General features: G+C 40.9%; 1 protein-coding gene across 1 annotated transcript; it reads right to left on the reverse strand.

Moving 5' to 3' along the window:
* Positions 1–454: 454 nt before the first annotated feature.
* LOC147857644 (peptidyl-prolyl cis-trans isomerase FKBP62-like) lies at positions 455–4983 on the reverse strand. The gene is made up of 13 exons (XM_087327024.1): positions 4703–4983; positions 4187–4273; positions 3818–4078; positions 3421–3501; positions 3244–3324; positions 2955–3131; positions 2662–2748; positions 2393–2568; positions 2099–2221; positions 1846–1992; positions 1367–1494; positions 1120–1240; positions 455–881 (listed from the first exon to the last, which is right to left on the reverse strand). The coding sequence occupies exons 1-13, from the start codon at positions 4917–4919 to the stop codon at positions 813–815; spliced, it is 1755 nt and encodes a 584-aa protein (XP_087183150.1). The 5' UTR covers positions 4920–4983; the 3' UTR covers positions 455–812.
* Between the last annotated feature and the right edge of the window lie 9067 nt (positions 4984–14050).

The raw sequence follows: 14050 nt of genomic DNA on the forward strand, positions 1-14050 counted from the left end.
ATCAATATCTGCTTTCTCTTTATTGCACATGGTACTTGGTTCATTTAAATGAATTTCTAATTTTTCTTTCTTCATTCTTTTTAAACAAGGCTTAAGAATTCACCATTGTCTATATTATTGCTCCATCTTTTGCCTGGGTTAGTGTTCTATATTATAAACATATTCATTTCTAATCTCTTCAAGCCACGGACATCAATAAGAAACAAAACACATAAAGACAATTCTCATCAATCCCCAAGTGAAGCAACACGTTATTACTTATAGGGTAGCATAATAATGCACCTTACCAAAGCCAAAAGTTTCAACAACCATTATCTCTATTGACAAAGAAAGATTACATGACAATAGACTGGTGTAATCTAATATGGTTAAGCTCAGTAGTCAGGGCAGGGCCTAGGGTACAGTACATTAAACCCTGTCTGTATTCTCTCAGCAGAGCAAATGACAGTCAAAATACACATACACTGTAACTAGCTTTATATGACAAAAAGAAAATAGCTCAAAAAAGATTTCATCATCTTAAGTTCCTTGTTCTCTCCTCTTCTTGACAGGACAAGAAGAAAGAGACATTTTGCAATTATAAAATCCCTATGTAAATTGGTTTTTTGGGGGCTTAGGGGGGAGGGCGGTACTTTCTTTTAGATATCCTTAGAAGGGGATCTCCTAAAACAGTACTAAAGAACACATTCGTATGACGAAACAAAAAATTGTCCCAAACATTTAAGGCAACAGAGTGGGTAGAAGGCAACTAGAGACTATATATGCTTGAGATTCCCAACTCCAAAAAACTGTTTTTGTCTTTGTCTCTCGTCTTACGAACTGGGTGCAACACCCGTGGCTGCATCGGTCTTCTCCACATCCATTGCCTCAGGCTCAGTTTTCTGCAAAGCATTTACAATCGATTGATTGTTCCCCCACATAAAATAGAAGCTTATTTGGACAAAGAATATATCACAATCCAAACATTTGGATACAATAACTTTTGTTTTTTGTTACCAGACGGAATATTTGGATGTGATTCCATTGTTTTGTTTTTTGTTACCAGAAAGAACATTTGGATATGATTCCATTGTTTTGTTTTGTTTCATTTTGTTATCGAAAAGGTTTTCCCACACTAACCTTCGGTTCCAAGGCTTCCAATTTGCTTAGCCTTGCAAACATATTCCCGTATAATTTCTTCTCTTTCTTGTTGTACTCCACTTGCCTCTGCTTCAAGGTTTTATACTCCAATTTGACATCTCTGAAGAAAAGACAATTCTTATCCCATTTAAGCAACAGGTTTGAGAATAGACCAAAACACAAAACTGCAAGAATAAAACTAACAGAGATAAATTTGATCAATGGGGAAAAAGAAAACTATTGGTACCTATTGGTAGGATCAATCTCAAGCGCCTTCTTAATATCAAGCTCAGCAAGATCCAAGTCTGCAGTCTCGATGTAAGCCTGAGCTCTTCGATAGAGAGCTTTCACATTCTGAGATTCTAGCTCCAAGACCTGTCAAGTCCATCAGAAAGAATTTAGTTATCCAATACAACAAAAGGGATCAAACTTACATATATGCCTAATGGAAAAACATCTGGAAAAAAAAAACTCAGCACAGAAAACATAATCCAATAATTTCCTCTAAACTTTTGGCACGGTTTATTTGATTATTTACAATTATTTTTCATCTTTGACACATGTATGCATAATATCATACAAAAAGAAATCTAAGGGACGTATTCTAAAATACGTACATATGCATTCCAATAATTGAAAGAATCTAAAGCACACATTCATATTTCAATCATTTCCTCATTACTTCCATTATTACTTCTACATACTATAGGGGACTACCCATTATACCTTGGTGGACAGTTTGGCAGCTTCCTTGAAATCTTTGAGCTTCAACTTGCACGCAGCATTATTCAGATAGCATGACAGTTTGAGAGCCTTGGCAAGCTTCTTCTCCTCTTCCGAGAAGGAGCTGTCGTACTCAATGTACTTAATCGCCTATTCAACGAACAGTCAGTTAATCAAATACTCTTTAATGAACTCTCAAAATATGAGATCATCATCTCAATCAAATAAACAGACAACAAATTCATTTGTCTGTTACCTTGTCATACTTCTTGGATGCCCTGGCATACTTTCCAACTTTATAAAGAGCATTCCCATCTTCTTTCTTCTTTCCAGCACCTTCAATCTTCTCTGGAGTATTCATATCCCATGATTCTTTTTCCTACAGGTCAAATAAACCCATCACACAGCATTAGATGCCCCCATATGTACCACATATAATATAATACAAGTACATATAGGCATATCAATGTATGGGTGTATACATGTATGTGCGGTAACTGCATGCACATATCTATACATGTGTGACACACATTGTGTGGCAGAGGCTTACCTTTTGGAACTCCACGAGCTCTAATTCATATGTTAAGACAGAATTGGGTGGAACGACAGCAAGGGCACGTTTAACCTCTACATCACCGAAGCCATACTCGGGAGAAATTGTTATGAGAGCCAATTCTCCCTTGTGCATTGTTGAAACAGCTTTGTCCAATCCTGGAATAACTTGCTCTATTTCGGACAAAACCAAACATTAAAAAGATCAGACATGAGGATATCAAGGGTGGACAGTTAAATACCCTTTTTGACTCATCAGTTGCATACCTTCATCTGTAATAAACTCATAAAGCTCTTCGCCAAATCCTTCTTTTTCAAAGACAGTCCCATCAGCCAGTTTGGCAGTATATTTGACTGCAAATTGCCAAAGCCAAAAATCTCTCATTAAAAATCAACAAGAAGTTAAGAGCTCAAACACTGACAGTTGACGACCGCATTGCACTTAGTTACCATAGATTATGATGGATAAACGAGAAATCTGCTAAACTTAAGCGTACAGATTTTCTACAAATACCCTCCATTTTCAGTATATGTTACAGTATATTAATTAAGACATTTACCCTTTGCTCGTGTTCCGTCATTTGGTTTCTCATAACCTTCCCCTGGCTTCAATACTTTCTTCATAACTTTCTTGTCATCAGTAACACTTTCAATGGATTTCCAAGACACTAATTCCAACTCAATCATCAATATTGAATCAGCTGGAACATTGTCCTTCCCACTTTCTCCAAATCCATCTGCGTTTCCATAAGAATCAACTTTTTAGACAGACCTCAAAGTCATCAAACCTTATTGCTTTACAAACTCTTAATCCTTGTGACAACTGCCATTTTCCATTGGGCTACTTACATTTTGGCTGAACAGTAAGTAGCACTTTTTCTCCTTTCTTCATAGTTGTAACTGCCTTGCTGATAGCAGGACAGAAATATCCTGCATTTAGTTAAGAACAGCAGTTCAGCTATTGTTGCTTACTTTTCGGTACACATTTTCAAGTTCTGCATAGAATCCCTCTTATTGAGATCATACCATCTTTCACAATGAACTCAGCACCCTCTTCGGGGGTTGAGAAGATAGTGGTTCCATCCTGTAGCTTCACAGTGAACTTAACTGCAAAAAGAATCAATTTACTGCGTCATTTTCACAATCAAAAGCATAGTATCCAACACTGAGTTTATAAGGCGTTTCATCACTTAACAATTTCATAACAGCCAATGTTATATAAGAAATCACACCTGACATTACATCAGTTTGCAAAGTGTGTTAAGAGTGTCTACAATATTTCACCATGTCATCCCTCAATTAATAACAAGCAATGCTATGCATATATCATTGCCCCATATCAGCCAATAACGAATATAGCAACCAATACTGAGTGAGTGGAAATGAGTTATAAGTGTTGAAGCCTACAAGATAGGGTCATTACCTGTAACTTCATCATCTTGTTTAGGATTCTGCCATTTCTCTCCCTCAGTGAGGATCTTCTTGAAGATGCCACCATCTTTGCAAATATCCTTGATACTAGACCAAGATATGAGCTCCACATCGAACAGAAGTGTAGCTTTGGGTGGAATCGTGGGAGGAGAGCCACTATCTCCATACGCAAGGTCAGGTGGAATTGTAAATATTGCTTGCTCTCCCTTCTTCATTGTAGCTATACCTTCATCCCATCCCTTTATGACTTGACCTGAATCCGTCATCGCAATGATTAAAAAACTTTGATACCACAGGTAAATCACAAATGACACATTATGATAAATTAATTAACTTTGTTTTAAGAAAAAGTTTCCCCCACCTTCACCGAGCTTGAAGGTAAATGGTTCTCCACGGTCACGGCTGGAATCAAATTTAGTTCCATCCAGGAGAGTTCCAGTGTAATGCACTGCCAATATATTAAGATAAATTTAATTCACAGTGACATGCTCTTGCAGAAGAATGGCATTGATAGTCATTGGGTAATATAAAAATAGAAGTATATATAAAGTGCGAAACCACACTGATCAACAATGGGCTAATTTGTATCTCCCATGAAAAACACATGCTACAAGAGAGCAGATCAGCGCACATAGGAAATCAAAATCAGTTTTTTGGCATATGTATTATGAGAAACAGCAACATAAGAGCAGCCCGAAAGAAGAAGAAGAAGAATTTACAATTAAAATCAAATAAATAATAACATTATATTTTGTATATGGCTCAAGCAAGTGAATCGTTCGTAGTAATGTTACAAGCAAGAGATGGGGAGAACAGATGAACGAGCACGAAAAGAAAGAGAAGAAGCTCTTAAAGGCAAAACAGATTTCGGGCTAACCTTTTACTTCGTCTCCTTTCTCGGGTGTGGCCCAGTTCTTCCCTGCAACGACGAGCTTTTTCTTCAATCCAGCATGGCCTATAGGCCTCTCCTCTCCCTCCTTCTGTGGTCCAGATGAGGTGGCCTCGGATCCATCGCCAAGATCTCCCAATTCTTCATCATCATCTCCTTCGTCCTCCACGTGCTGCGCATCAGGGATGTCGAGATCGTCGGCCATCGCTGCTGTGAGGCTGAGATGAGGAGGATACGAAGCCCGAAACGGATCAAGAGTTTCTAGAGGGGGAGGGGGAAAATGCAGAGTTTCTTCAGAGACAAGGGTCGAGTAGCTGTGGGGAGGGATGGAAGAGGGAGACTATTTAGGGTTTGCTCAGGAGCTGTAGGAATTAGACGTCGGAAGAAGAAGGATTAACACAGAGAACAAAACCTCGGGGGCTTGATCGCGGAGGTGTAGCAGTGTATGCGGGCGGAATGGGGAAGCAGAGAGGCTAGGGTTAGGATTAGGGTTAGGGTTAGGGTTAGGGTTTGGCACAGACAGACACAGAGAGAGAGAGGGAGGAGGAGGAGGAGTTTTAAAACCCCATCTCGCTCTTCTAAATTTCCTCTCTCTTCGTTTCTCTCTTTTTTTTTTCTCTCTCTTCTTCTTCTTCTTCTTTCGGGAACCTTCTGGATCCTTCTAAAAACCTTCGCCTTCCTTTTTCCCTCTTCTTCATTCTTCATTTTTCTTCTTCCTTTTTGTCCCACCAACAAATTTCTTGAGAGGGACACTCATCCATACATTAAATATACCATCGTGTTCTTTCCGTATGTAAATTGTAATATGTACTCCGAGAACACACGAACAAATGGCCGGCCGACCCTTGCCCCTCGTATTATGTACATAATAATGTGTTGCGCATGTGACAATACAAAACAAGAGGTTTGAGAGATGTACGTGTGCGCATGCGCGTGCGTGCATGGCACATTGCGGCACGAGGCTTGAGAGAGAGCATGAGACGCTCGATTGATCGAATATCAACCAATGACATCATTTTGGTTTCGAACTGGTGTTCTCCCATTGTCTGTATTATAGTACAAGCACGAGGCTTGAGAGGAGAGAGCACGAGCCAGCCGATTGCTCGATCCGCCAATGACATAGCTTTTGGTTTCAGACAAACGTTCTCCCATTGTCTATATATTATAGTATAAGCACGAGGCTTGAGAGAGAGCGTGAGACAGTTGATTGATCGATCCGCCAATGAGGTAGCTACTCATTTGTGTGGTCATGTTGATGTAGTGTCTTCCTTCTTGGCTTTTCTTCCTTTGGTCACGTACACGTGCTACGTAGCAGCATACGGTTAGCGGATTTGTTGTCGGCGTCTCGAACACACAATCACGAAGAGTCGGGTGGGCTAAGTGGATATACTAAACCATGCGCTCTAATACCATGTCAATAATTAGGTGATGAATTAAGGGTTATTTAGTAATTAATTATGTGAGTAGTTAATCACGTATGTGATTAAGTAGCGAAAAATTATGTGATATGTGTGTGTGTGTGTGTGTATGTTCGTGAGAGGAAGAGGGAGAGGAAGATACACTTATGAACAATAAGATAAATAAGGGATGATTAACGAGAGTTTCGCTAAAGACTTTTCCCTATATTAATGAGCATTATCAAATACAAAAATACCCACAATGAGGTATATATACATCTCATGTGCGAAGGTGCACATGTGTGAGTAGAATATAGGTACAAAGGTGTAAGTTCTATATTAAATGTACTTGGGAGTGGAGGATCTAGAATGTATCCCACTTACTTAAGTACATCATCATATTTAAGGCTTTATATTCAACACTTCTATCTAGGTAACTACTAAGTTACTTGATTAACTAAATGTCTAAGCTTAATTGAGCTTGATATCTCAACACGCCCCCTCAAGCTCAAGTGTGAGGCGTCCGACTTTCGGCTTTTGGCTTTCATCCTTTCCAAGGCAATTTATGTTCCTCCCCCTCAAGCCTGTGACGAAGGTTTGTGAAGTTAGAGGGTTGAAGGTCGAGTGCTTCCATCCGTCGTGGGTCATGAACAGTCACTACCTTCATCGTGAAGGCATAATGATGGGCCTTATACTCATTGTAGCCGAACCGAGTGACCGCGTTCTTCTCTCGTGATGAGCGCCGGAGTTTTTCACTTGCCGATGTGAGCGCCTTCTTTACTCCGGGTTCCGCATGATGGGTACACCAAACTCACTATCTAGTGAGGGAGCCAACACATCTAAATCATTGTCATCAAGGTGGTCGACTTCATATTCGGGCATCTTACCTTTGCCTTTGTCCAATTTCGGACTTGGTCGCGACGTGCTTTGGTCGCGTGAAGGCTCATGTGGGCCACTTAGCTTGGTAGAGCTTGGATTGTCCTTTGGCAAAGGACTTGGCCGAATATCGTCATCCGAGTTTACGTTTAACTCTTCCTCGGTCGGGCTGAATGGAGTCGAATTGGGCTCATACCACGATGTCGATTCGTCAAAGACTACATCCTGACTCACCCGAACCGCTCGAGTTGAAGGGTCGAAGCACTTGTATGCCTTTTGCTTGGACGAGTATCCTACGAGGATACATTTCTCCGACTTCGCCTTGGGCTTCTGTCTTTTTTCACCCGAGATGCGTACATTCGTAATGCTTTCGAACACTTTGAGGTGTGACAGGATCGGCTTCCTTCCAACAAGGAGCTCGTATGGAGTTAACTCATGCACTCCATTAGTGGTACACAGATTCATGAGATAGACGATTGTGGTTGCTACTTTGGCCCAATAGAAGTTTGGCAGGTGCTTCTCGTGCAACATGGCCCCTGCTACCTCAAGTATATGCCGATTCTTCCTTTTGGCTACTCCATTTTGTTGGGGTGTGTGTCGACATGAGAATTCTCTCTGGATGCCTTCACCTTGGACGTAGGAGATGAATTCATCAGAGAAGTACTCCTTGCCTCCACCAATTGTAGGCATCGAATGTGTCGACCGGTTTCTTTTTCAACTTAGCTCTTGAGCTTTTGGAAGTGGGAGAGTAGTTTGCTCTTCTTCTTCATCGGGAAAATCCACGTGTAGCACGAGTAGTCATCAATGAAGGTGACGTCGTACCGGCATCCTCCGATCGTCGGCATTTGGGTTGGTCCCCATACATATGAGTGGATGATGTCAAGGAGGCCTTTGCTTACGTAGCTCTCCTTTAGAAATGGGAGTCTAGAAACTCATTTATTATTTCTATAGGAAATTCATGTATATTGTAGATTACTCTAGAACATTATAGAAACTTCAAGAGTAATCTTGACAACACTATAAATAGAGGCATAAGGCATTATTTTGAACCAATTCGGTTCAACGCCTGTCTTAAGCCTCATAGCTATTCTTGTATATTCTCTTCATATAATATATTGTTTGTTATCATCATTCTCTCTCTCTCTCTCCTCTCGAGATATCTACACCCTCCTTCTCTCTTAGTACTAATTCTTATCTCTAGTACTAATTCCCTCTCTGTCTTAGTACTATTCCTGACAGTTTGAACCAAATTACGTTGTTCTCATCTTCGTATCTCTCATTCCCTTCATACAAATCTTCTTATCCATCCTTCCTCCAATATTATGGCAATTGTTAGCGTTCAAGAATACCAATCTGTCCTCTCAGAGTTGCAGTGCTTGAAAGAAAAGTTTGTAGCACTAGAACAAGAAAATCAACGGTTGTTGGGGGATCTTCAACAAATCTCTCTAGAGATGTAGCAAATGCAACAACAACACGGAGAGTTGGCATTACGTGTACAACAACTTGAAGCAACCATTGTGTCCTTACAACAACAGGGATCAAGTACTCAAGGAATTCATAAAGAACCCAATATCGGTCTTCCTACAAAATTCGATAGAACGCAGTCACAATTCAGGGAATTCCTTAATCAGGTATGTCTTGTGATTCAAATGCATCATTCCCGATATCCCATCGATGCATCACGAGTGGGATTAGTAGGCACGTTGCTTAAGGGCCCAACTTTGGCATAGTTTGCACCTTTATTAGAACAAATATCTCCATTGTTAAATAATTTTGAGGAATTTATTAGCGAGTTTAAAGCCTGTTTCGGGGTAACCAATAATGTTAGGACGACAATCAATAAAATCCAAAGATTGCGTCAAGGTGATCGTCCAACCTCAGCATATATTGCGGATCTCCGTCTACTCGCCGTCGATATTCCCAGAGATGATCTAGCATTGATGGAGCAATTTCGATGGCCTTCGATACGATGTTCGGAACGTCAATTACAAATGCCAAGAACAAGGTCGGAGCACACATATGCCTCAGTCGTAGCAAAACCATTTGCAAGGGAGTCATATAATGCAACTCCAGTAAATACTCCAACCCTGATGGAAATCGACACTACACGTCGTCACAGACTGTTATCGGAAGAGGAAAAGCAGCGACGCCAAGCAAATCGATTATGTCTTTATTGTGGTGGACCGGGGCATATTGCAGTAAATTGACCCTATAGGCCAAGAAGACAGGTAAATCAAATAACCGCTAGTACTAATAATATTAAGCCCGAGTCTATTAGGAGTGTTTGATAATTCCAATAGCCCAAGCTTATCAAACAAATTTGAAGTCCTTAGTCAACTAGAAGAAGAGTTAAACGACTAAGTCCAACCAAAATAGGAGTTGTTTGGTTGGACAACCCTAGATCTGTGCAGCCCATTAGTAGTTCCATTCTCTCTAAGCAAGTTAGCAATGTCTTCCTAGTTCAAGTAGCTACTAGTACTAAAAGTATCCCTCCAGTACATGTCTTAGCACTCCTATATTCCGAATCTAATTCTTGCTTCATGGATAAGAATTTTGCCCAAGCTCATCAGATATCCCTAAGAAAACTCCCTTGCCTAGCCTCTATAATAGTCATTGATGGTTGCCCCATTGCTTTCGGAAATATCGTAGAAGAGTCAGATCCAATTAGTGTTGTCCTAGATAATTTGGCATGTGTAGTATCATTCAATATAATTAGTAGTCCAGAACATCTAATTGTTTTGGGGTTACCATGGTTCAAGTTACACAATCCAGACATGGATTGGAGAACAAGAGAAAACTGGTATCGACAACCTCGAGAATCTACTCATAAGGTTTCAACCATTTCGCTACATCAACTACGCGAGGAAGGACACAAGGAATCAATGTTTGTATTCGCAGTAACAATAAAACCTTCCAGAACCACTAAAGAGGAATCCATAGTTCAACTTCCAGAATAGTATCTTCATTATGCCGGCGTGTTTGATAAGGTACAAGCCAATATTCTTCCTCACCATCGACCGTATGATTGTCCCATTGATTTACAACCAAGAAAAGAGCCACCATGGGGACAAATCTACAACTTGTCACCAACCAAGCTAGAAATCCTTCGAGAACAGGTTGCCCGCGAGGGGTCAATTTGCGCTAGAATAGCTTGAGTGAAAGCGTCTGTCTTTAAGTCTTCAACAACCAGGTACGGACTATCGACAATTCGAATGTCATGATGGATTACTATTCTTTAAGAAACTCTTGTATGTTCCCAATGGTAAACATTGGATTTAGTACAATGATCATTTTGGTGGCCTCATATGCAACGATTTGTCGAAGACTATGTTCGGACATGTGATACATGTTGCAGAGCAAAGATGCCAAGACATCATCCATATGGTTTATTGGAACCATTACCAATTCCAAGCAAGCTATGGTAGTCCATTTCTCTAGATTTGATCACAGATCTTCTAGTTTCAAAGGGATTCGATGTGATCTTAACAATAGTGGATCGATATACTAAGATAGCAATCACTAGTGAAGAAACCACTGAAATTGTCATGTGTGAGGTATTTCAGCATTATGGCCTCCCGGATAGTATCATTAGCGACCGTGGACCTCAATTCGTCTCGAAATTTTGGAAGCCTCTCTTCAAAATGCTCAAGGTCACTTGTAACCTCTCCTCCGGCTATCACCCTCAAACAGACGGCCAAGCAGAACGAACAAATCAAACGCTGGAAGAGTATCTTCGATGTTTTCTAAGCTATCAACAAGATGATTGGGTGGATATTCTCCACTTTGCCGAATTTGCTTATAATAACTCTATCCACTCATCGACTAGGGTTACACCATTGTATGCTTATAAAGGCTATCATCCTTGATTGTGTGTGTTCGAAATTCCGGAGTTACCCACAAATCCTCATGCAGAGGATTATTTGGAGTGGCTACGCAAGATACAAGCAGACCTATCTACCCATTTACATCAACCTCAACAAACACAGAAGGCTTATGCGGATCGTCATCAGCTTCCATCCTGTTTTGACATTGGAAATCGGGTATGGCTATTACGATGACACATCAAGACTACTCGACCATGCGATAAATTGGATTATCGAGGATTAGGTCCTCTTTCCGTATTATCGGAAAAATTAATGATGTCATTTTTCTTCTTGATCTACCTCCGCAACTACGGTTACATCCGGTTTTTCATAGTTCTCTTCTCAAACCCTATCAAGATAACACTATTCCAAATCGTATTACACCACCTCCACCCCCGATCGAGCTTTAAGCAGAGGACTGGAGTACAAAGTTGCTGCCATCTTTGATTCCAAGATTTTTCGCAACAAGCTCTACTATTTGGTCGATTGGTTAGGCCAAGCGAGCGTACTTGCGAACCAGTCAAGAATGTTGCAAATGCTTGAGCTCTTATTCAGGACTTCCATCGACACTATCCCGACAAACTAGGTCCTCCATCTAAGACGACTCGTAACACTCGTCGTCTTTGGGGGGGGGGGGGGGGGGGGGGTAGTGTCGTGATATGGCATGGTATGGCTCCAAAAGGATTCGAACCCATGACCTTGTGTTACGCAGGCTGAACCCTTGCCATTTAACCATGAATTGTAATACGAAAGATATTAGTTTCATTTATTGTTTCTATAGGCAATTCATGTATATTCTAGATTACTCTAGAACATTCTAGAAACTTCAAGAGTAATCTTGACAACACTGTAAATAGAGGCATAAGACATTATTTCGAACTAATTCAGTTCAACGCTAGTCTTAAGCCTCCTAGCTATTCTTGTATATTCTCTTCATATAATATACCGTTTGTTATAATCATTCTCTCTCTTTCCTTCTCTCGAGAGTTCTACACCCTCTTTCCCTCTTACTACTAATCCTTATCTGTAGTACTAATTCCCTCTTTGTCTTTGTACTATTCCTAACACCTTTGGCATACATGGCCGATTTTACCTTGTTCGAATCGAGAATGAACATCCGTCTCTTCGTCCCCTAGCAATGAGTCAGTCACCTTTTTCTATAAAGCATCCTTCGTTGTTGAAACGAACTTGCATGTCTTGCTCCACGATTTGGCCAACTGAGAGCAAATATCTTTATTATTATAGGAACGTGCAAGACATTCTTGATGCAATTGTTTTGGTCATCGTTGCTGAATGGAACGTTGCCGACCCATTGCCGATGTGCTGAATGGGATGCGTGGTGTCATCTCTCGTCTCTATGTAGCCGGGTCAATCTAGCGTTCCTAGGTCATGAAACCACTCTTGGTGTGACGTCATATGATGTGAGGCTCCGGAGTCAACAAACCACATGTCTTCTGAGTTGGAGGTGCTTGTGGAGTCGGAGGCCGTCATAGAGTTCGCTCTATGTCTCATTACGAATAGCCCACCGTAGTCGTCGTATTCAGAGTTGGTGGTGTAATTTGTGAGTTGTCGGCTTGTCGAAGCTGACTCACTTCTCTTCTTTCGGCACTCCTCTTCACGGTGGCCGATTTTGCCGCAATAGTTGCAAGTAGCGGGCCTCATTTGCCAACCTTGTTTGGCATGGAAGCTCCCCCTTCTTTCGAAGTTTCCTCGATGGCTTCCGTCTTGTTGTCGAAGGTTTGAGTTCCCTTCGTGAGATTGGTCGAATCGACCTCTTCTACCGTCGCGACCTTGTCCTTAGCTACCATCCAAATTCGAGAAGAACATTTTTCCTTCGGACGTCTTGGTCTTGGTTCGGACGTGGTTCTCTTCAACCAATAACATTGATTGGAGGTCGAAGAATGAAGGAGGTTTTCTCTCACGAAGATAGCCTTCCTTATCGGGTCGAACTGATGTGGGAGGCCGTCCAAGCATACTTGAACCATCTCGTCTTCATCGACGTTTATGTTGATGGAGCCAAGTGAGTCGCAAATGCTCTTGATCTTGGCAGTGTAATCCGACACGAGCATATCTTTTTGTTGGATGTTGTTCACCTCTTGTTGGAGTTGAAGCTTGCGGGTGCTCGTGTTGGCGGAATTTTTTTTCTTAAAGTTCGCTAACGCTTCTTTAGGTGTCTTGGCATCTCGAATGTGGCTAAGCATGTGGTCATGGACACATGTTGCCAAGCAATACATTACCTTACTCGCTTCGTGCTCCCACATTGGGTAGTTGGCATTTGTGATGTCGAGTTTGTTTTCGAATGCACCGATGATGTAGCTCCAATACCCTTGGCCGACTAGGTATTGGCTCATCTTGTCCTCCCAAGATGAATAATTGCTTTGGTCTAGCTTTTCACTTGGGAGCGAGCTACCCATTTGTTTATTCATGTTGATGTAGTGTATTCTTTCTTGGCTTTTCTTCCTTTGGTCATGTACACATGCTATGTAGCGGCCTACGGTAGCGGATAACCAGATTTGTTGTCGACGTCTTGAACACACAATCACGAAGAGTCGAGTGGGCTAAGTGGATATACTAAACCATGCACTTTGATACCATGTTAATAATTAGGTGATGAATTAAGGGTTAATTAGTAATTAATTATGTGAGTAGTTAATCACGTATGTGATTAAGTAGCGAAAAATTATGTGATATGTGTGTGTATGTTTGTGAGAGGAAGAGGGAGAGGAAGATACACTTATGAACAATAAGATAAATAAAGGATGATTAACGAGAGTTTCGCTAAAGACTTTTCTCTATATTGATGAGCATCATCAAATACAAAAATACCCACAATGAGGTATATATACATCTCATGTGCAAAGGTGCACATGTGTGAGTAGAATATAGGTACAACGGTGTAATTCCTATATTAAATGTACTTGGGAGTGGAGGATCTAGAATGTATCCCATTTACTTAAGTACAGAATCGTATTTAAGGCTTTATAGTCAACACTTCTATCTAGGTAATTACTAAGTTTCATGGTTAACTAAATGTCTAAGCTTAATTGAGCTTGATATCTAAACAAGGGGTATAAGTGTTTCAACCCCTCCACCAAGAAGGCATGAGTGAGTAGGGATGTCGTATTCGATGAATCGACATCTTGGTACATAGTCGACTCAGCTCCATCCGATCCAATTGAAACCGATTTTGATATAGACTC

The sequence above is a fragment of the Azolla caroliniana genome, unplaced genomic scaffold, assembly GCF_043228905.1.
Source record: "Azolla caroliniana isolate FFs.n. ecotype wild unplaced genomic scaffold, voAzoCaro1.0.p SCAF_11, whole genome shotgun sequence".
Taxonomy (NCBI): Eukaryota; Viridiplantae; Streptophyta; class Polypodiopsida; order Salviniales; family Salviniaceae; genus Azolla; species Azolla caroliniana.

What these genes read in the sequence shown, in the direction of transcription:
- LOC147857644 (XM_087327024.1), bottom strand. Translation starts at nt 4,919, where the DNA reads ATGGCCGACGATCTCGACATCCCTGATGCGCAGCACGTGGAGGACGAA. An exon ending in ACTTACTGTTCAGCCAAAAT is followed by an intron (nt 3,132 to 3,243) that starts GTAAGTAGCCCA and finishes ATGGAAACGCAG; the next exon opens with ATGGATTTGGAGAAAGTGGG. An exon ending in TGGAAGCCTTGGAACCGAAG is followed by an intron (nt 882 to 1,119) that starts GTTAGTGTGGGA and finishes AATGCTTTGCAG; the next exon opens with AAAACTGAGCCTGAGGCAAT.